This window comes from Rhamphochromis longiceps, linkage group LG4 (assembly GCF_057381845.1).
Source record: "Rhamphochromis longiceps isolate RC_006_pf linkage group LG4, R_longiceps_female_GT1.1, whole genome shotgun sequence".
NCBI lineage: Eukaryota > Metazoa > Chordata > Actinopteri > Cichliformes > Cichlidae > Rhamphochromis > Rhamphochromis longiceps.
This window is the reverse complement of record NC_140560.1, coordinates 7,036,777-7,057,293: the sequence shown is the minus strand read 5'-3', so window position 1 is coordinate 7,057,293 and position 20,517 is coordinate 7,036,777. Positions and strand designations below refer to the sequence as shown.

General features: G+C 41.7%; 3 protein-coding genes and 1 long non-coding RNA gene across 6 annotated transcripts in view; 3 read left to right on the top strand and 1 right to left on the bottom strand.

Annotated features, from left to right (window-relative positions):
• Nucleotides 1-534: 534 nt before the first annotated feature.
• Nucleotides 535-20,517, top strand: part of hoxb3a (homeobox B3a) — a 79,092-nt gene continuing 59,109 nt past the window's right edge. For all 3 annotated transcript variants that reach the window (XM_085403080.1, XM_085403072.1, XM_085403074.1), the window contains exon 1: nt 535-1,176. The gene's annotated coding sequence lies outside the window, so the exon portion shown is untranslated. The remainder of the gene's footprint in view (nt 1,177-20,517) is intronic.
• On the bottom strand, nt 5,600-7,690 carry LOC146670949 (uncharacterized). Its single transcript, XR_014911390.1, has 2 exons — nt 7,254-7,690; nt 5,600-6,710 (listed from the first exon to the last, which is right to left on the bottom strand). It is a non-coding gene; the product is annotated as an uncharacterized LOC146670949 (long non-coding RNA).
• Nucleotides 8,619-13,722, top strand: LOC146670948 (homeobox protein Hox-B6a-like). Its single transcript, XM_085403091.1, has 2 exons — nt 8,619-10,223; nt 11,852-13,722. The coding sequence occupies exons 1-2, from the start codon at nt 9,650-9,652 to the stop codon at nt 12,130-12,132; spliced, it is 855 nt and encodes a 284-aa protein (XP_085259217.1). The 5' UTR covers nt 8,619-9,649; the 3' UTR covers nt 12,133-13,722.
• On the top strand, nt 13,849-19,508 carry hoxb5a (homeobox B5a). The gene is made up of 2 exons (XM_085403090.1): nt 13,849-17,252; nt 18,551-19,508. Exons 1-2 carry the CDS (start codon nt 16,571-16,573, stop codon nt 18,796-18,798), a joined length of 930 nt encoding a protein of 309 aa, XP_085259216.1. The 5' UTR covers nt 13,849-16,570; the 3' UTR covers nt 18,799-19,508.

The window sequence follows — 20,517 nt, the reverse complement described above, 5'->3', positions numbered from 1 at the left end:
AACACGGAATATTGGTGTTGTACTAAAAAAAATCTCAAATGCAGTATGGAAACAGAAACTTGTTTGCTCCACATTATTCCTCCTACCTTGTCTTTATATAGCTACATCTGGTTTCTGAAACATTTTGGGTCTAAATATTGTCACGTGTCGTTAATGAAAATATAATGCAAATATGACAGTGAAGATAATAAGGAAGCTCTGTCTAATTATCTAAAACGAACAAAAATCAAATAAATATAAAGCATGACATGAAAAATCCACAATAATGCGTGGCAAAATTCTTCACGCTCTCCAGTGCTTTGAAAGCTTTTAGCTTGCTTTTTAAGAAGCGGTCGATGAAGAAAATGGCGGCCTGGAGAATGAAATAAGAGAAGGAGCAGCTCGGTTCTAACAACACTCCATGAAGAAATGCAATAAATTCTTTGTTGTTTTATGAAAATTTACAACTTTGTGATACAAGTTTATGAGTGACCGCGCGCGGGGATTGGCCGACGGGCGGGTCATGTGGACGCGCTTAACGTGAACATGAACTTTTTATGATTTCCCAAGTGGCTATATTGCTGCAGCACTCCGCTCCGGCCCGAGCTGCCGCCTGTCCTTCCCTGCTCCTGCAAGGCTCCACTCGGAGTCCGACCACCGCCAGGAAATGAACACCCGGCTGTAATTAAACGAGCGAGTTAATGAGAATATTTGTTGTGACTGTGGAAACCGGCACGGCGAGACGCCGACAACAAGCCGCCCCTCCCCCTCCTGCTTCTTCTCTTCCTGCTTCGCTATGGCTTCTTGCTCCGTCTGGTCTCGTGCTGCTGCTGTCTATTCCAAATTGGCGGATCTGGATGAGGACAGTTCCGCTGTGATGAGACAAAGAAGGGGCGAGCAGTGGGACCCAACCCGGAGAAAGCATCCCGGAGATGCCCTCATGATTTACATTTTTAATTTCAATTTGACATTTGATTTGTCACTTGTCACTGCAAGGATGATGAAGACTACGGTGGTGGTTTGACGCCTGGGTGACAGCAGTCCCCCATCCCCAGTTCCTGCACTTCCTCAACATTACATCCACCTAATTACCACCCAGTGCAGGGCTGTCTCGTGCCATTCCAGACTGCCTGACTTGTTCGAACGCAAGGAAGTGACCGGCAGGTGTGTGGGCTCGTGACGGATTATCAACAAACGGTAAGAGCCGTCCACGCACGTTTAACGCAACCCTGCATGATGCGCATTGTTAAAGGAGCAGAGAAAATGAGTCAGCGCAGCTTTTCTCAATTCTGCAGCATCTAGTTGATTCATTTGTTTTTTGTTTTGTTTTGTTTGTTTTTTCTAAACGAAGCGTTGCTCCGCCATTTCAGAATAAACGGTTTCCTAGCTGGATCTATACAGATATATTGGTTAGTTTAAATAGTGGTATTAGCTGTCGAGGAGCCATCTATTGCTCGAAACTCGGCTGTTTGAGAACTGAAAGATTAGCTTCCAGCTTTTCCTCCAAAAGCTGCGCATTGTGTTTGCAGGAAGGAGGCAAATGTGCAAATGAAAAAGACTGGCTTTGATCTGATGGCTTTGGCAGAATTTGAAGTCCCTCATTTACTATGACTTTTAAAGATAAAAGCAACAGTTTTCTATTTTGGGGGTTTGCATCTGGCTGCAGGTGAATTGAAGATGAGCTTCTGGGGTTTTGTCAGTGTTTTACTTCCAGCGTGTAGGTTTTTCTGTTTCGATTTTTTTTTTCATTAGATTGACAGCGGGTGTGTGTGTGTGTGTGTGTGTGTGTGTGTGTGTGTGAGAGAGAGAGAGAGAGAGAGAGAGAGAGAGAGAGAGAGAGAGAGAGAGAGATAGTTTACAAGCAAGGCATGTTTGTCTGTCTCACTTTTATGACTTTGGTTCCCTTCTCATTTCCTCCCTGGAGCAGACGTTTTTTTTCTTTCCCTGCAATCACAACCCCACAGTCACAAACACACCTGTAGGTGTCATCTCCTTGGTCTCCAATTTGTTGCCGTCTCTAATATCAAATAGCCAGACTTTTCATCTCAGAGCGCGCGCACACACACACACACACACACACACACACACACACACACACACACACACACACACACACACACACACACACACACTTGATCACAAGGACAAAAAAAGAAGATTTTATCTTTATTTTTACCCTTGTCTGACAAATCATCATCACCCAATGTTTAAAGCTTATGTGGTTTTTCTTATTGTAACATGTTATTTACTAACGCTCATATGTGCTCCTTGATATTCCTCCTCATACAAAACAGGGTCTGACTGATTATCTAAGAACATTGCAGGTCTGCAAACGGCTGTGGAAATTTTCGCTGGACAAATATACACTTTAACAACTTGTATTTTACCTTATAGTCATTTATTTGGTTGTTGTCAAATTATTCACAAACCACTCATAGAAATGTATGCACATGTATTTTTACAGTTAAACCACATTTCGAGTCGTTTCCAATTCCGCTTTGTAGATGAACAGCTAACACAATCATTCTTATGCAGGATGGTTTAAAACACACAGTAGACACAAGGATATGCCTAATAGTAAGCTGTAGCATGATGAACATATATCCTAGAATCAACAGTCTTGCTTTGTGAGAAATTCAGTATTGTCAATAAACACCAGTTCTTTAAGATAAAGTCACTGCCTCGTTTTAGGGATATATTGTGAGCCACATGCAATACGCCGTGCCGGACTTTCTAAAGCCACGATCACACTAAGTCGTGGCTACAGATCTGCGGCACTTTTCCAATTCTTTATTCCGTCTGTAGTGGTAAACGGAACATAAATCAATCGTGCATTCGTTAAGTTACGGGGTATGCTGAACGTGATAAGTAAAACAAACGCAAACATAGAACAGAGAAATAAAATGTATAATAAATTATGTATATTTTTTTTAAATCTGTTTGCGATTAGAAGGCATTTCTATTGTAGGGCCTATCTTACAATATAAAGCGCCTTTATGAGACTGTTGTGAGTTGGCGTTGTATAGATAAAATTTAATTAAATTTGAAATTGAATTTCTTTTTGGTCCCAGGTACCGTGAAACATTTGCTTTAAAAACATGACTTTACTGAAATGCATTGAGCATACTTATGAGTTTTAACAAACACGTATGCTAAAATATTTATATTTTTGTCGCAGATATCAATATAGTATTGAGGTTATTGAACAGAGAAAGACCACGCAGAATCTCAAATCAGCTATTGACACTCATTATTGTCAGCAGTGTAGTATTATTTTTATTATTATAATCATTGACTAGGTTTAGAACAGCAGTATGCGTGTGTGTTTATGTATGTGTGTGCATTAATAATCACGGACTCGAGAGATGTTTACGGTCTTATTTACCATATTTAGAAGTGTCATCTTTAGTTATACATTTTTCACATACTACAGATGTAGTTATATTTAACCGTCAAACAATTTGGATCATATACAGATGTTAATGTATGTCTTGAAATTCTGGAACTAAAATGGATAATTTAACACAAATATAATTGTTATATAATACTAAATGAAGACAGTAACATTTAGAGAGTGGTATATAAGGTACGAGCAATGTGTGTCTTTCTGTCTTGTGTTCTCTGTTTTGGTAGATAAGTTGAAGCCAATAGTCTGTTTTCCTGTAAAGCTGTGATCACACAGCTCTGGGAGCAACGGTTATAGACAGACACAATCCGGAGGCTGTTTGTGTTCGACGGCAGTCCTTACAATGAAGCTTCAGAGCAGCCCAGAGTCCGCACTTAACAAGACACTCTGGTGCCATCTAGTGTTCCGTTAACAACAATACCAAAGAGCACATAGACACATACACAGGTTCTTCTTTCTCAAGACTCGGAAACACAAGTTATACATCCCTGGGTCAGTGTCAATGCGATTTACAAAAACCATGCCCGCAATTTTACTTATGTATTACCTCTGGAAAAACAATACCAGGTCAACCCCAGCGAGTGGCACAAAAAGCTTTTGTGTGCTTTCACAAGAGTGTATGCTGAAGATTTTTTTTGTCTTTGATGTAGGGTTGGAAAGGTCGACTTGTAGCACTGAGGTAGAGAAACGGGTGTTTCTCTCCGTCCTGCTTTGTTGCCAAGGTTAGGCTGGGTGCTGTTACACTGCTGAATGAAACGTGGAGAAAACCGTGTGTGTACAAAATCCCAGAAGAATGCTGTGCTTGTGTGTGTGCGTGTTTGCGCGTGCGCACGAGCACTGGATGTGCTCAAGGAAAAGTAATTCTGGATGCAAAATTTATGCTGATTGGTCAGGAGGGCTGTTTCGGAATAGAGCGGCAAGCAGGGAATGTGAGTGCATGGGCTTCACCGTGTTCGTGTGTGTGTAAGCATATTAATTCGTCCTTGCTTTGTGGTTTTATCACTTGCGCTTATCTGTAAATCTGTTGTGCAGCCCCACTCAGATATATGTTTCCAGTTGTGAACGTGTGTGTAATCATCTGAAAGACCCTCATGGAGGGAAAACTATGGCGTTCTGTTTAATTTATGACTTTAGCATAGTCTCACTTTAAATTGAGTATTCAATTTCAGAGTATTGAGATCAGATACAACATTTGTTTTCGCTTCACCTATTTGTGGTCTGCGCAGCGGATAAATACCTCGACAGGATTTTCTGTGCAGTTAGAATAACGATTGCCAGGATGATAGTACCAGATAGTGCCTTATTATTATTATTATTATTATTATTATTATTATTCGTCTGACCAAATAATGTCGAACAACACAGTTTGAATAATCAAGCTCGAGTCTTCTTATTTAGCCGAAAAATATGCGGCTCTTTCTGATGCTGCATTCACCCACCCGTTAAACTTTAACTGGTCCCGAGGCCTTTTGTGGCTGAGGGCTCGCGTCCACCGGTAATAGTCCAGTGAACTGACCTGGAGCGCGTGCTCACAGTACCCTGAAGGACGCGGCGAGTCGACTGGCGCTGCCTGGAAACGATTAATATATTAAACAAGAGAAAGTACTAGTCAGGCAGTTTTTTGGAGTTTGTCATTAACTGGTGCAGCAGAAGAGGTCTCTTTCTCTCTCGCGCGCGCGCGCGCACGCACACACACACACACCGAGCAAGAGAATTAGCAATAGAAGCTCTATGTATCTAAACTCTGAACACATGAACTTTTTATCTCCAAGCATCACAACTTCTGCAATCTTCTATACGATCCTAAGAGCGAAAGTATTCTACTTATATCAAAAAATGTCCCCGTTTTTCCTGACATGAGTAAAACCCATAAAATATCTAAATTAATGACATTATAACAGACCACCTACTTAAAATGTCTGCTCTGCCAGACAAGGACCAGTCTGATGCGCGCAGAGTTTTGAACTCCTTTTTGTAAATAACTCGTACTAAAATGACACATAAGAGTAATTTAGTAGGATAAGCAGTGAATTTTTAATTTCATAGACGGTTAATTATTTAACCCGTGAAATGCTATCGATCCTTTCACTGCCACGGCTGAAATAAACCACAGGTGAGCTGCACAGTGCTCGTTACTTGTGCGGAGAACAGCACATTTGTTCATCTGCTGTTTTGCTGCGGGCCTGTTTTTCAGTTCGTAGCCATTCCTCGGACTTTACAAGGAGTCATAAAAAGTCATAAAACCATAAAAGTCCTGAGTTCTCTCTTTCTCCTTCGCACATACCCCCCTTCCACACACACACACACACACACACACACACACACACACACACACACACACACACACACACACACACACACACACGCAAAAGGTGAAAGGGACCCATAAAGCCATAAAGCAGCCGCCTGACTCTTTCAGCTTTAATTGTCGATAATCTCTGAAGTTTCCCGGATTCCTGGAGTTCCTTCAGCGCCTCTCGGCTGTTTACTCTGAAGCTGCACCATTAAATTTACTGTGCAGGAATACAGCAGGCTTAAAACGCATATCCGTTTAGAAAAAAGATGGGATTTGTAATTGTCATCCAACCAATTTTTAACGTGGGAGAATGTCCCAGAATATTAACTTTTTTCTTTCTTTGTTTTCTGATATAATCTAGACCATTCCATCTCTCTACAGTTTCTATTTATTTGTGTCATTATGATTCATATACTTAAAACAGATTTCGCTTCTTGTCATTACCCTGTTATTAGTGTTGGACCAGTGGTAAAAACTTAATAACTATATAGCTAATGACTGGAAGGCTGTTAGCCTACTGATTTTGGGGTGGTTAAAGCAGCTAACAGGCCATCCGAGGTAGCTTATGTTATTTGTGGTCTTTTAAGTCTCCCATTTTGTATTGTAGTTACTCAAATAAATAATTCGTTGAATTTCGGCACAAAGGTCTAGCACACCCAATGTCATGGTAATGCTCTCAGCAGCGTCGGTACACAGCCCCGTTCCCTTTTTTTCAATACTGGTGGACGGCAAGTTAAAGTTTGGTAGACTTCAATATCCCCGTCAACACAAGGAAATATCAGGCAGTAAAACGCAACAAAGCATAAGGTCACGTGACATAAAATGTGACTTCTTTACTAGCTTTAAAGCAGACTATGTCCTTCTGCTATTCCTTTATGTCCACCCCACTCCTCTCCCTGACACACACTCGCACAGGGACCAACCATCCGGTTCTCAAATAGCAAAATGTTTCCAAAGTTTAGGTCGTTTTTTTCTTTGCTCTGCTCTTTCGTGTCGTCTGCCACTCGCTTCTCCCAACTGCAATTGCATCTGCAATGACACATAAATATATGTCCACGTGCAACATGGAGGACAATGTCATCATGCAGTGTTGCCTATGAATATTTCCATGCAGTCACATGATATAAGATGATAAGATGATGATATTTCATGTTGCTTTTCCAGCATTAGAACCAAACTACAAGTTCGTGAGATCTCCTCTGAAGTTATTCTTAAATGTTACATTAATCTATACTTTAAATAAACTGCTAATCTCTGCAAAAATTGTCATATAAAATACATAGATGCTTCGTAACAAAACTTTCGGTATGTTACTATACCAACACTTCAATTGGCTTGACAATATTCTTAGCTTAAGCAGAGCTGTACCTCGAATCAGGAAAAGCTATGATTCTGCCTTTATATTATTATTAGTATTATCATTATTATTATTTGTATTTTTCAAAGTTCTTTCTTCATATTTACTCTGTGGGCTGGTGCTGGTATAGGCCTACCACAGATATAATACCAAAGCCACAATCACGTTAATACCGTGCTAATGCAAATAGGCTGTATATATAATAATAGTATTACCGTCTTGTGTGTGTCCCAGGCTGTAGGCCATGCCTGTCCTGTCCCGACTGTTAGTGCTCATTAATGATTACACCACAGTCAGCTCCAACACAATGCTGTTGCTTCCCGTTCCCACAAAGTGGAGAGGAAACGGAGCGTCCTGCCAACAAGAGAGAGCGAGAGAGAGAGAGAGCGAGAGGTCAAAATAAAAGTTCAGAAGACAGATTCTCCATCAGTTTGTGTAATCCTGCATAGAACGCGCGGCTCGGGGATTAAATTTCATATTTGTCCTCCTACGACGAACAGTATTACTTTAAAACGAAGAGATGGGGGAACTGATGAAGTGGGGAGGTGAAGTAAAAGTAAAAATAGGCTTTGTCTCTATCGGTAGTCAAACTGTCTACAGTTTGGCCATTCAGACAAGTCAGAGCCTGTAGAGGAAGCACAGAAAGACACCGAGAGGGGGGGCGACTTATTTATGACTGCGGTTATTTTACGACCTCAGCGACACATATTCCGTTTGTGGCCGCGAATGAAAAGCACGCCGAAATACCCGCACCCTCCACCCAGCTCGACCCTATTTATTCTCCTCTCTAATTTTGAAGAAGGAAAGGGAGGTTCTAATGTTTCTTTGCGAAAAGAGTGCAAAATGTGTCTGTGTAAATTTAGTTTTTATTATTCTAAGGGATGATAATAATAATTTGTGACACTAGTGTACCCATTAGCTATGTTTTTTTCTTTTACATTTATAATTATCGTTCTACATTTATAATTATCGTTCCATATAGTGTAAAACTGAGAAAAAAATATAATATAATTTTACAGTAGTAATGCAGTATGTTTTTTTTGTTAGTGGTAAAACTAACAAATCTATAATAACGGCGTTTTTTTTTATTCGAAGACTTCATTCTAATTGTTTTTTTTAAACAATGCAATATATTTCGGTTCAATATAAACATGGACGTGGCCATATATATATTGAAAGAGCTTCAGGCGCGTGGGTCTAATGAGTGTCAAGATGACGCTAAGAAAAAAAGCAGAAAGAAAAAATACTTCTTTTCTTTTTTTGTTTTACATTTCAGGCTAATCAGTGTCACCGGAGAAGAAAAAAGGAAAATAATAAATCACTGCACACATTGATCAGACCCAGCACCCTCTGGCACAGTATAGGAGTTACATTTTTCTGACTGAATAGTCTTATGGTACTCTTATAGCAGCATATGTATGTGTGGATATATATATATGGATATATATGGATATATATATATATATATTTTTTTCTACATTTCTAACTATCAGATTATGTGCCGAAAATCCCTTCCAAATTACTAAATTAGTCTTCTGCTTTAGAAAATAGCAGCCTGCGATAGGAGTAGGACACACACACTGGCCGAAGAGGGGACATAAACTACCCAATCACCAGATATACCAATTGCAAATATACAACACTCCAATTACATGGCCCATATTATATAGTAGGCTGAATCTAATACTAGCATCACACACACTGCACCACACACAAGACGCGCGCACGTTCCCGGCTGTGATTTACGCTCCACAAATTCATTTTAATGCGGTCGGTATTATCTCCAAAGCGCCGGGAAACATATTTTATTATTCGGTTGCCTTCTCTCCCAACCCCAAGGGGAAAACGCGCATACGTGTGAGAACTGCTGGTTTTTATGGGTCCAACAACAGACGGAGGAAGACACACGGGGAGAGAAAAGAATCAATTTAACGCGTCGAGGATTCCGGTGTGATTGCGCAATGTCACCGGGAACAGAAGGAAGATTAGAAAGAGAGATTAGATACGAATTAAAAAGGAAAGAAAGGAAGAGAGCGTGTTTGTGTGTGGTGGTGGGGGTGTATTCGGTAGTTCCCAGACCTCCTCCTCTTCCTCTTCTTCTTCCTCTCCTACGAAAGGAAAACAGCGAACGAATGCCAGGCACAGACGCGTCCCATTGGTCAGTTCGAGGTCAGCTGGTGTCTGCCCTCCAACCCCCCACCCGATACCCCTTCTCGCCCCGTCCCGTGTTCTCCGATCGCATACACACACGGAGAGGTTCTCTCTGTTGCCCCCCACCCTCCACACGCCCCTCCGTCCCACACTGGCACTCAGCCCACCTAATACAACCCCCCCCCCCTCCTCCCAATCTGCGATACACTAAGTGATAGCGGCAGCCCGTCGGACTGTCGGCTATAAAACACAACAAATCATAAAGTGCAGGCAGGGGAAGGCAGAGGAAGCAGGACGGGAGGGAGAACCGTTAGCTGCTAGCCGTTAGCCTCTGCCTACTCCTCCTCCTTCTCCTTCTTCATCGAGTGAACGTTGTTATTGTGTTTGTTTCGTCCCCTCCTGTCCTCCCCTCTCCTCTTCTCCTCTTTTCCGGCTTCTCCTCTTTTTCTTCTTTCTCCTGATGAATTCCTATTTTGTCAACTCCTCTTTCCCGGTGACGCTACCGGGAACGGGTGGAAGCGGGCAGGCGGCGGCAGCAGAGTCGTTTTTGGGTCAGATACCTCTCTACTCATCGGGATACGCCGCCGACCACCCGCTTAGGCACTACCCGGGGGCAGCAGCCGTTACCGCAGCTGTGGCATACAGCACCGGCGGACCCGGCGCACACCAGGACAAACCGTACCCGGCATCCACCTACTACCAGCAGGCGGCCAATGGAGCATATACCGGACACCGGGCGACAGCAGCAGCGGCGGGGGTCGGTGTTGGGGGCGCGACCGGAACCGGTGCCTGCGACTACGCCACGGCAGCGGCGGCAGCGGCGGCCGCAGCTGCAGCCACGAGTTTCTACAGGGATAAGGAACACCCGTGCGCTCTGGAGGAGCATCAGCTCGCGCTCAGTCAGGACGGCGTGCAGCGTAAAACAGAGTGCGTAGGGCTCAGTGCAAAGGGGCTTTTCGGAGAAACGATGGAAGACAAACAGTCGGCGTCAGTGCCCATTTATCCATGGATGCAGCGGATGAACGCCTGCAACGGTGAGTGTCTTCTTCTTCCTCTTCCTCTCTTTCTTGCATATTTTATGATCCCAGTCATAGAAATGACGTTTGTTTCCTCTGTCAGCCTCTGTTAGATTTCCTTTCCTTTCCCCCTCCTCCTGCCACAGAAGCTGCTTTATGATCCCCGTTTGTTGACCTGTCAGTCCGTCATGTGCGCTGTATTTTATTGTCCGTCATAAAACGGGTTTGTTTGCATTGCGGGTCCTTTTACTGTAGCCTGTGTGACCCGTGACGATGCTACCAAGTAAAGCAAAGTGTGGGGGAAAACAAGGAGCAGATAAAAAAAAATAATGATGTAGATATAGAGGAAATACAGAGATAAGTCTAAATATCCACACTCTATTAGTCATTCGTTTATTCAAATGTGTCTGAATAGTTCATCTTTTATTTTTGAAAACGCTTTTCCTCTCAGACATACTCTGCTTTGAGACATGACCAATAGGATGCGATAAATACTGTTTTGTTTTTGCTAACGTTTCTTTTCTGTGCTGATAAAGATATATCACATTTCCTGTTGCTATTATTGGTTTTGACCTTTTCTATCTTATCGTTTATTGAGCCTCCGCAGCGTAGACAGTGTTATTCACTGTTGATTCAAATCGTATATAGATATAGCCTAAAGTTTAAAGTGAAAGTGAGGCAAACCGTGGCGGAAATAATGTGAAATAGTTTCATTTAGTCGGCTCTCCTAAAAGTTTGTGCTTTTGCACTCTTGCATGATTTAACCTAAAGTGTTAAACACTGTCCTGTGCTGCAAACCATCCTTAAGAGAGAAAAACGGCCTGTTGAGGGTAGAATGAGTAATAGCAGATGATGCAGAGCTAGTGTTTTGTAAAGCCCTGCAGGACACTCCGAGTTATGACAGATGAGGTGGGTAACATACTTCGCCGCAAATAAATATATATGGAGGAAAACAAAGAGCGCGTTATAAATGACAGTTAAAGGTGCAAATAGTAGCCAGAGAGAGGGGAGAGTTATTTATGGTCATTTGGATTTAGATATGAATAGCTTGTGGCATGCAATCCATGCTCTTACTTTCAAATCAATACATAAACTGAAGTTGCCTTAATTGCCTTATTAGTGAAGATCGGTGTATACACACCACAATGGGAATTTATTTTCTGAATTTACTGCTACTTACCATCAGCAACATTATATAACATAGTTATTCTCCGTGTTTCATAAACCATGAAGTTCAACTTTCCTGTAGAATGATTGTTATTGTTTTTATTAAACAAAATAAGAAATCCAAGTTTTCACTTTTCACAAAGCCAAAAATAATCCGCGGCTTCGCAGTCAGAGTAAGTAAACATTTTAGTAAAACAATGTTAAATTCACATTAAAACAGTGTCCTTAAGGGATGGCGCACATTGTTAGATGGCAGCCATCGTCTGCATTGTTCTTTAATGTGAACATTACTAATTCTTAATTTAAGCGGGGGCAAATAGCCTTGATAATACTAAACAGGCACTGTTGTGGAAACTTGTAGAATAGAATAGAATAGAATATGCATGTGATGAAATTTTCTGGTAACGTTTTCTTAACAGAATAGTTAACGCCTCAGTGTTGTTATCTTGGTTCAAATGTATCTGTCTCTTGCTTCTCAGGGACCTTCAGTAGCCCCGGGAGACGCGGTCGGCAGACGTACACCCGCTACCAGACGCTCGAGCTGGAGAAGGAGTTTCACTTCAACCGGTACCTCACGCGGCGACGTCGGATCGAGATTGCGCACGCGCTGTGCCTCACGGAGCGACAGATTAAAATATGGTTCCAGAACCGGAGGATGAAGTGGAAGAAGGAGAACAAGCTGATCAACTCCTCTTCTACATCCTCTTCTTCTTCCTCTACGGCGAACGGTGCAGATGAAGAGGAGAAACGGACTGAGTAAAACAGGACCAAAAATAAACTAATGTAAGACACGTAAAAGGAAGGGCAGAATAAAAGAGAAGACATGCTGATTAATCTCATGCCTCCAAGTTTTTCAAGAGCACCCCCCGCATTTTTTTCTCTCTCTCTCTCTGTTGTTTTTTCTTTCTTTCTTTCTTTTCCTCACCTGAGCAGTGGTGAAACAACGGAATGGGGGGATTTATTTTTATCCCTCTTACATCAACTCTTTCTGTAGGCTGTACTTGAGTGGTCTTATATTTGGTAATAATTTGTAAAACACTCTATAGCAAGGGTTATGTAACTGTGGAAAGGGACAGATACGATAAAACCTGGGAGGGGAAAGGAACATGGCGTTAAATTAAAGAATACAATAGATGAATGAACACTTTTTTTAAAGGCCACCAACACAAGGCCACAAGTAGTTTTGAAACACAATTTATTGCTGCATTCCGCCTACCGATTTTTTTACTGTACTTTTTTATGGCTATGCATATTTAATTTATTTCATTTTATTTTTTATTCTTTCAAAGACATCATGTAAGGCACTTGTTTTAGGGTTTACAACTTGTTTTGGGGGCTTTAGAACTTGACTTCCGGCTGTTTCCTTCCCGATTTTGTTTCTTATTATTTGTAAATGTGTGTAGCCTTTAATACCTTTAAGTACACGTGCAAGTATGCTCTGCATATACACGAAGGGAGGAAAAACTATTGGAGGTATGTATGTCTTATGGTGTTCATATTTAAACTGTACAGAAATAAGCAAGGGAAAAACACCTTGTATGGTGAAAATAATGTAACTACGGTTGAGGGGAATTTTTCAATATCGGGAAACCTGTTGAAGCTTTGGGTGGGGTTGCGGTTGTTAACCTACTGATGATATTCGCCAAACTACCTAAAACATTCAGGAAAGTGTATATTTTATCGATTTTTACATGTTTTGGTTATGTGTTATTGTCAAGTAATCACATATACTACCTATGACAAATGTTTAATAAAATGTAAAGGAATTTATGGAGAAAGGTTATTTTTTATAACGGGGATAGGGTGTGTTTGTGTGTGTCTTGGGGCATGAAATGAATTTTCATTTATTCTAACATTAATTAACGCGCAGTAAAGGTTAGTCAAACTCAACATTACTGGATTTGAGATTGGTTTATTTTATGATTTAGAGGACAACTTTAACACGCTTGAGCCTTTTAGCCTCTTACTGGTGTTAAACGCGAGGCTGCGGCCAAACAGGCGCACGCGACGATCTGGAAGGAAAGCGACGAGGAGAGTGAGCTGCTGATGGCGGGCTCAAACTAAATGATGACCAGAGCGAGGCAGAGAAAGTTGACCTCTCCTCGAGCCCTGCAGCCAGACACGTTACACATAGACACACACTTCACGCAGACAAAGTGGACAATGTCCTCGTGACCTTTTAACTCTACTTGTCCCCTGAGTGACCGGCGCGTTGTATCCATCTTGGAAGTTTCACTGATGCGGGTGCAAACACACACACACACACACACACACACACACACACACACACACACACACACACACACACACACACACACACACACACACACACACACACACACACACACACCACTGCACATTAGCTTATCTCATGAAACATGAAAACCATAAAGACAAATATGGTCTAAATCAGAGTTACTTTAGAATGATTTCATTTGCCGGCTTTTCATTCGGAACATTCAAGATATATTTCTGAATTTTCCAGTTATGGGTATAATAACACACATAATAAGCATAACAGAGAACAGATATTTATTTATTTATTATTTGACGGTCTTAAGTCATACCAAGCAAGTGCTGTTATTATAGCATGTATCTAACGAATACACATTTTAAGTTTAGAAAAAAAAATCCTGTTGGAATACTACCAAGACAAAGATGGCATAAGCTGGTAGTAAATAATTAATAAGCACACCTAGAAAAACCAGCCTCGCCACTGTGCGAGGCGAAGAACTAAAGCTTTCACATGATTTAATTAATGATACTTTTAGTTATGTTATGTTTGAATTTAATACTTTGAGAGACAAATTGAGAATATAGTGAGACTCGCAATGAAATGACCTCAAGAGAAAATCTATTAAAGCGTATTCTGCAGCACAGACATATTCAGTGTACGTTGGTTTCTTTTTGTGTTGTGGATATGACTCGATTGGCGATTTCGTTCCCATTTTGAATCAGTTGTATGACTACGTGCTGGCAGATGTTCTATGTTAAACACAGTGGAAATGGTTTTACTGTGAATCAGGGGGGCTCGTCTTTACATATTGCACATACGTGCTTGGTGTTTAACATATTTTAAGGAGAGAAAAACGAAGAGGAAATGTTTCATGTTGTTTTGTTCTTTCTATCTCTACTGAAAGCTGTTCTCTACTGAAAGTCTCAATTTTGAAGAAGAAAAATTGTTTGTTTGTTTTTTGTTTATTTGTCTGTTTAAGACAACTGAACATTAGTTAGAAAGAGTTTGTCTTAGACCACAATCTATAATTGGTTAAAATATCAAAATCTCCAAAAATGAAGCATATTGAAATCTGCGTGGCTCTTTGAATGAGATTATTAGAATAAAAGGAACTGCATCTGTGCGCAGGCACTGGTTGCAAAATGTGCTCTAATCTGGGCTCATACCTTAAATTCTGACCCTCCTTTATTCTTACTCAGAATGCGACAAATTCAATATAACATAAAGTAAACGCAAAACACGTGCAGCTGAAGAGATAGGTAGGTTGAGCGAAAGAAAAGAGATGGATGGATGGATGGATGGATGGATGGACGGACGGACGGACGGACAGATAGTTTTATTCTATGCTAAAACTGAATTATGATTGTCTTCAAACTGGCCTTATTGAAATATTTAAATGTTTTTCGTTCAGTGAGCTCTTTCATGGAACAAATTCAGCGCGATTGTGCTGATCTATAAATACCAAAGGCAGTGTGCTGAGAGGAGTGTGACAGCTGGGTCTTTTGTGGCTTTAAACCCCATGTTGCTGTTATGTGTGCTTGCCCGTGTGTTTTAAATGTGCCTGCTACTTTGTAATATTCAAGATGAATCCCATTCCAACTGCTGGTTTCTTTAGCCGAGACTCTGAAATGTGGCCTGCAAACTGCACACATTTCCCCACTGAGCACATCCATTTGTATCATTTCACACATACACACAAAGCTCTGGAATTCTTCATCTGTCGCCTGTTCTAGCTGCTGTGCCGGAGTTACAACAAAGCGTGTACACCCGAGTGCACACTGAGGCCTACTTCAAACACGCAAACGCTTAGACACACACAAGCACTCCCGCGGCTGAAATGCACCCAAACCCGGGAATCAACAAATCATAAATCAGCAGATTTCCATCCAGTGTGGACGTCACAGATCAGGTTTAACATTCCTCGTCTGCAGCTGCAAAGAAGGCTTGCAGTAAGAAAGAAAGAATGTACAGTCGCAGGCCAGTCGAATTGTCATAACTCAAACATTTTTTGTAGTATTGACTGTTTAGTTTGGTCTGTGATGTATTTATTTATTTATTTGTTTGTTTATTTTTGCCTAATTTTTGTGATATTTTGCACTATATTTCCTACTGGTGTTTTGTACCTGTGCCGGAAGTTGAGGTACAAACAATTAGTGCAGCAAGTCGAAACACTGCATAACACAAAAAAAACACGTGTATTTTATCAGTGAGACCGCTTTTTGGTAGAACTCCGGGATAAATATCAACAGCTATCAGATGTATGTGGAGAAAGGCTAGTTACTATTTTTTTACCATGGTGTTCATTATTAACGTTTGATTTTACGGTTCTTACGGCTCTTAATTGTGAGACTAAGCAAAAGGTCAATTAACAGAGCTGAGTGATGAACAAACACACACACAATGTTTTTTTTTTTTATAGCATGGATATGTCATGGACTCTTGTGTGTCCTTTCTCCCTTAACACTTCTTTCTGTACAATAAATTATATCTGCAGTAGGTGGCGCTCTGAGCTCACCCCCGACACCTCTAGCAATAAAGAGAGAGAGAGACGGAGAGAAAGAGAGGGAAAGCTTCCCCCGCCCAATCTTTATCATTTGAAACCTCAGAGCATAAATTACCTCTCTAAAGTCATCGGCGAGAATTTACGACTGGTCAACAAAAGCACGTGACCGTCCCCCTCCTCCTTCCTCACTACGTGTGTGTCTCTCTCTCCTCCCTCGCCTCACCCCTCACCTCCCCCATCACACACACACACCCCTCCATCCAACACACACACACCACCCCACCCCCATATTTGGACGGCGCATACATAGCTAAAAACGAAGTACAGTGCAACGCCATAATTCACTAATACATCATAAATCGTTGAAAGTACCAGCGTTATAACGACCCAGAGAAATCTAACAAATCAAGCGCCCCTTAGTACTCAACTATAAACCTGCAAGTCTCTAAAACAACCTAAATGAGCTCTTATTTTGTAAACTCGTTCTCGGGGCGCTACCCAAATGGCCCCGAATATCAACTGCTAAATTATGGAGGCAGCAGCGGCGCAATGAACGGCGGGACGTACAGGGATTCTTCCTCCGCCACCATGCACCCTGCGACGGGCTCTTACGGCTACAGCTACAATGGCATGGACCTGACCGTCACTAACCGGGGAGGGGGAACCAACAGTACCGCCAACGCTGGAGGACACTTCGGGGGCGGCTCAGTTGGTGGGGACTCGCGGGGTTTCGGCTCCCCGGCCCCGGACAGGGGGTTCAGACAACCATCTAGCTGCTCCCTCGCCTCTGCGGCGGACTCCCTGCTGTCACCCGGCAACGAAAGCACAAAACTGGGCGCCCGGAGTTCGTCTCCTCGCTCGGATCAAGCAGGAAGCGGTAATCTCAGCTCACCAAACCTGTCCTCCGCCTCCTCCACCGGCGGTGGCGGCACAGTGCAGCGTTTCACCGAGCTGGATGACGCGTCACCAGAGATCGAGGACTTGCAGCATAACCGGGACACCAGTCACGCCAGCAATCCGCCACCCAGGACCGGGCATAAGCAGGAGGGCGGTCCGACGGGATCAGCCGCTGGCAACACTGGCAGTGAGGCGCAGACACCACAGATATTCCCCTGGATGAGAAAGCTACACATTAGTCATGGTACACATTGCTCTTGTGTTTACAACTTATTTTCCATGTATCCTAGAAGTTTCGGGCGATAACATTCATATGACTGGTTCAGCAGAATAGCCTCCGTGTTGACACATGGGACTGGTAACAGTTCAGTGCTTGTTGTACCTATATCGGGGCTTCTTAAAATGCACATTAATGATTGTGCAGAATTATTGCTGCTTTGATCTGTGTAAAGTGGATGCTCGAGAACAGCAGGAAGATACCCAATTAGCCACGGTTCTTCGTTTTTCTCTGCACCTTACCAGACTTTTTTCTACTGCGTCAATTTCATATTTTCGTGTGGCAGTCAGAAATCAGTTGTCAAGATTATGAATCTCAAATGAATGGCATTTAATCGTGCGCATTGTGTTAATATTGATGCTTTCATTTTAAATTATGTATTCGTGTTTTAAATACTGATATGAAGATCTAAAAAAATCGAAGCAGTACACCCCAGAAAACGTCTTAGTAGAAAATTCCCATTACATTTTCGTGTTTTAGAAATCAGGAACGCCGGACAATTGCCCCTTCTGTCTCCTCTTTTTTATTTTAGCAAATTCCACAAAAGCGTCATAAATCTGTCAGGGGAGAGACGAAGGGAAGAAAAACTCAACAGGGCTGGGAAGCTGCAGACAAAGCCGGGCAAAGAAAGAAAAAAAGAAGCAGAAAGTGAGGCCAGGAAGGCTTTGGAAGCGGCTTGCTCCTTTGAAAAGTGAAGCTTTATTACGGATGGGAACTTTATTAAAAAGGTGAGGTAGAGGACGGGGCAATAAAACCCTGAAGGGTGTAAAAAAATGGGGCATATAGAGAGGTGATGGTGAAGACGGGTGGTTAAAAAGGGGAAAAAAAAGTAATGTGACAGATAAAAGCAAATGTTTTAACCCAGGCTGTGGAATGGAAATAGCAGAAATAAAATGTGTCAAGAAAGGTTGTGGTTAGGATGATGGACAGTTTTACTGTCTCCCTTTACGCTCGGTGATTTTGATAAAACAGTAAGTTTAATTCCTTGTGTATGCGTGGGGGCGTTAGAGGTTGATACAATAAAACAAACACCTGTGGCTCCAGTCTATGAGAATCCTTTGACTCATAGAAAACATCACCCTAACAGAGGCGTTCCTGACTTTAGATTGATATTTTCAAGTAGTTCTCTTATACTGGAGTGTACTTTAGAGCGCTGTAAAATACTGACTATATATTGCGCACTCTATTTTTGGACTCAATAACAGCCCGTTTCTGTCGCGTGTTGGCGCATCTTTAAAAGCCCTTTGTCCTCTCATCACCCTCAGATATGACGGGCCCCGACGGGAAACGGGCACGGACGGCATACACCCGCTATCAGACTCTCGAGCTGGAGAAGGAGTTCCACTTCAACCGGTACCTCACGCGGCGGAGGCGGATAGAGATCGCGCACGCACTCTGCCTCACGGAGCGGCAGATTAAAATATGGTTTCAGAACCGGAGGATGAAGTGGAAGAAGGACAACAAATTGAAAAGCATGAGCCTCGCCACTGCTGGCAGCGCCTTCCAACCCTAGAAATATCTTTGTTTTAAACCAGAATCTGTCTTCGTTCATCTCTTTAGAGATGATACTACCATGTACACGCTTCCCTGGAGGAGGGAAGAAACAAACCAGAAATAAAAAAAATAAAAAAACTTGAAGAAAACAGCAAAAGAGAGGCCAGCAAAAGAAGAAGACGAAGACGAAGAAAAAATATTCCAAAATGTAATCAGAAACACTTAAGAGTACTGTACAGCAGCGCAGCACTTTTCATTTGTTCGGTATGTCGGTCTTTGGTGTTTTAGGGCAACGTAAAAAAGAATCATGACTGTGGTACTTGCTCTTGTAACAAAAAAAGTGTTTCTTTATGATGTCCTCTTTTAAAAAAGGAGGGGAGTCACGGATAAATATGCTACCTACCTTATGTCCTACTTACAACATTGCTACCTACCTATTGTTTAATGTCTACGTATCGTTTTATGTGTCAAGTGTGAATTTTTGTAACTGACCAAGTGCTTTCTAGAAAAGTTAGCATGTGAGCGTTTATTGTAAGTTATTTACATCCAGTAAGGCACGTATATACCCTCGCCTACCCCAAACCCACTATACTCGCTGTCTTACCATTAAATTCTGCGCTATTTGAAGCAGAAAGGGTGTGTGTGTGTGTGTGTGTGTGTGTGTGTGTGTGTGTGTGTGTGTGTGTGTGTGTGTGTGTGTGTGTGTGTGTCCGAGTTTGAAACTTAAAATAAATCACTTTGCCTGTATCTGTTTATCCATCCAAAAAGTTGTGTACAGCTCTACTATTCAAAAAAAGCTGAACTGTATTATATTGTTATTATAATTGTAATTATCGGTTCTATGCTTCTCAAATGATGTATATAGATATATATATATTGACATTTTTAAATGTGACCAGTTGGCTATTTGTAGGTGCAGTATGCGAGTTCGTGTTTATATGAGTGTGTGTGTTTATGGCTAATGGCTACCGTCCATTAAGGCCTGTAACCTGTCTGCCAGTGAGCTTTTTGTATTTGTTTGTAGCTTCAAGTAAAAAAGCAAAAACAAAAAAAGCAAACAAGAAACCCAATAAAGTTCATTGTACTCATTAAACAGAAAGACTGAAGCAACTGCTCATAATAGAAACAGTTCCACAAACAGCTTAAGGGAAATCTAGATTGATACCGGCTTTGTGTGTGTGTGTGTGTGTCTGTGAGTGTGTGTGTGTGTGTTTGTATAACATACTGAAGAAGTGATTCGAACACATATCGTTTTTGCATATTACCTCATCTATACCATATTTATATCATATATCTTTATGCAAATCTGGGGCTTTGGTTGGCATCAGTTGCCAAACACCGGTGGCTGTGGCTTCTCCAAACTGCACGCGGAAGTCTTCTTTGGCAAGATACCGAACACCAAATTGCTCTCTTTGCATATCCATAGGTGCTGTACCAATGTGCCTCAATAGTTAGGAGTGGCGTGTGTGGTTATTTACTAAAGCAGTATTATGTATTGTGCCAACAATATCAAACCATTTACTATTTTTACCTGACTTCCAATATAGGCTGAAATCAAGTGGTTTGATTTTACATTATGTAGATCTGGCTTAACTCTTCAATCCAAGTTTAAGTGTCTATTTTCGCCTCTTTTTGTAGTTTTTTAACGCACTTTCTGACATATAATGCACAATAGGTACACCATGCATAAAGACGCAACACATCAAGCATGATTGTGAGCATCAAGCGCGCAATCACT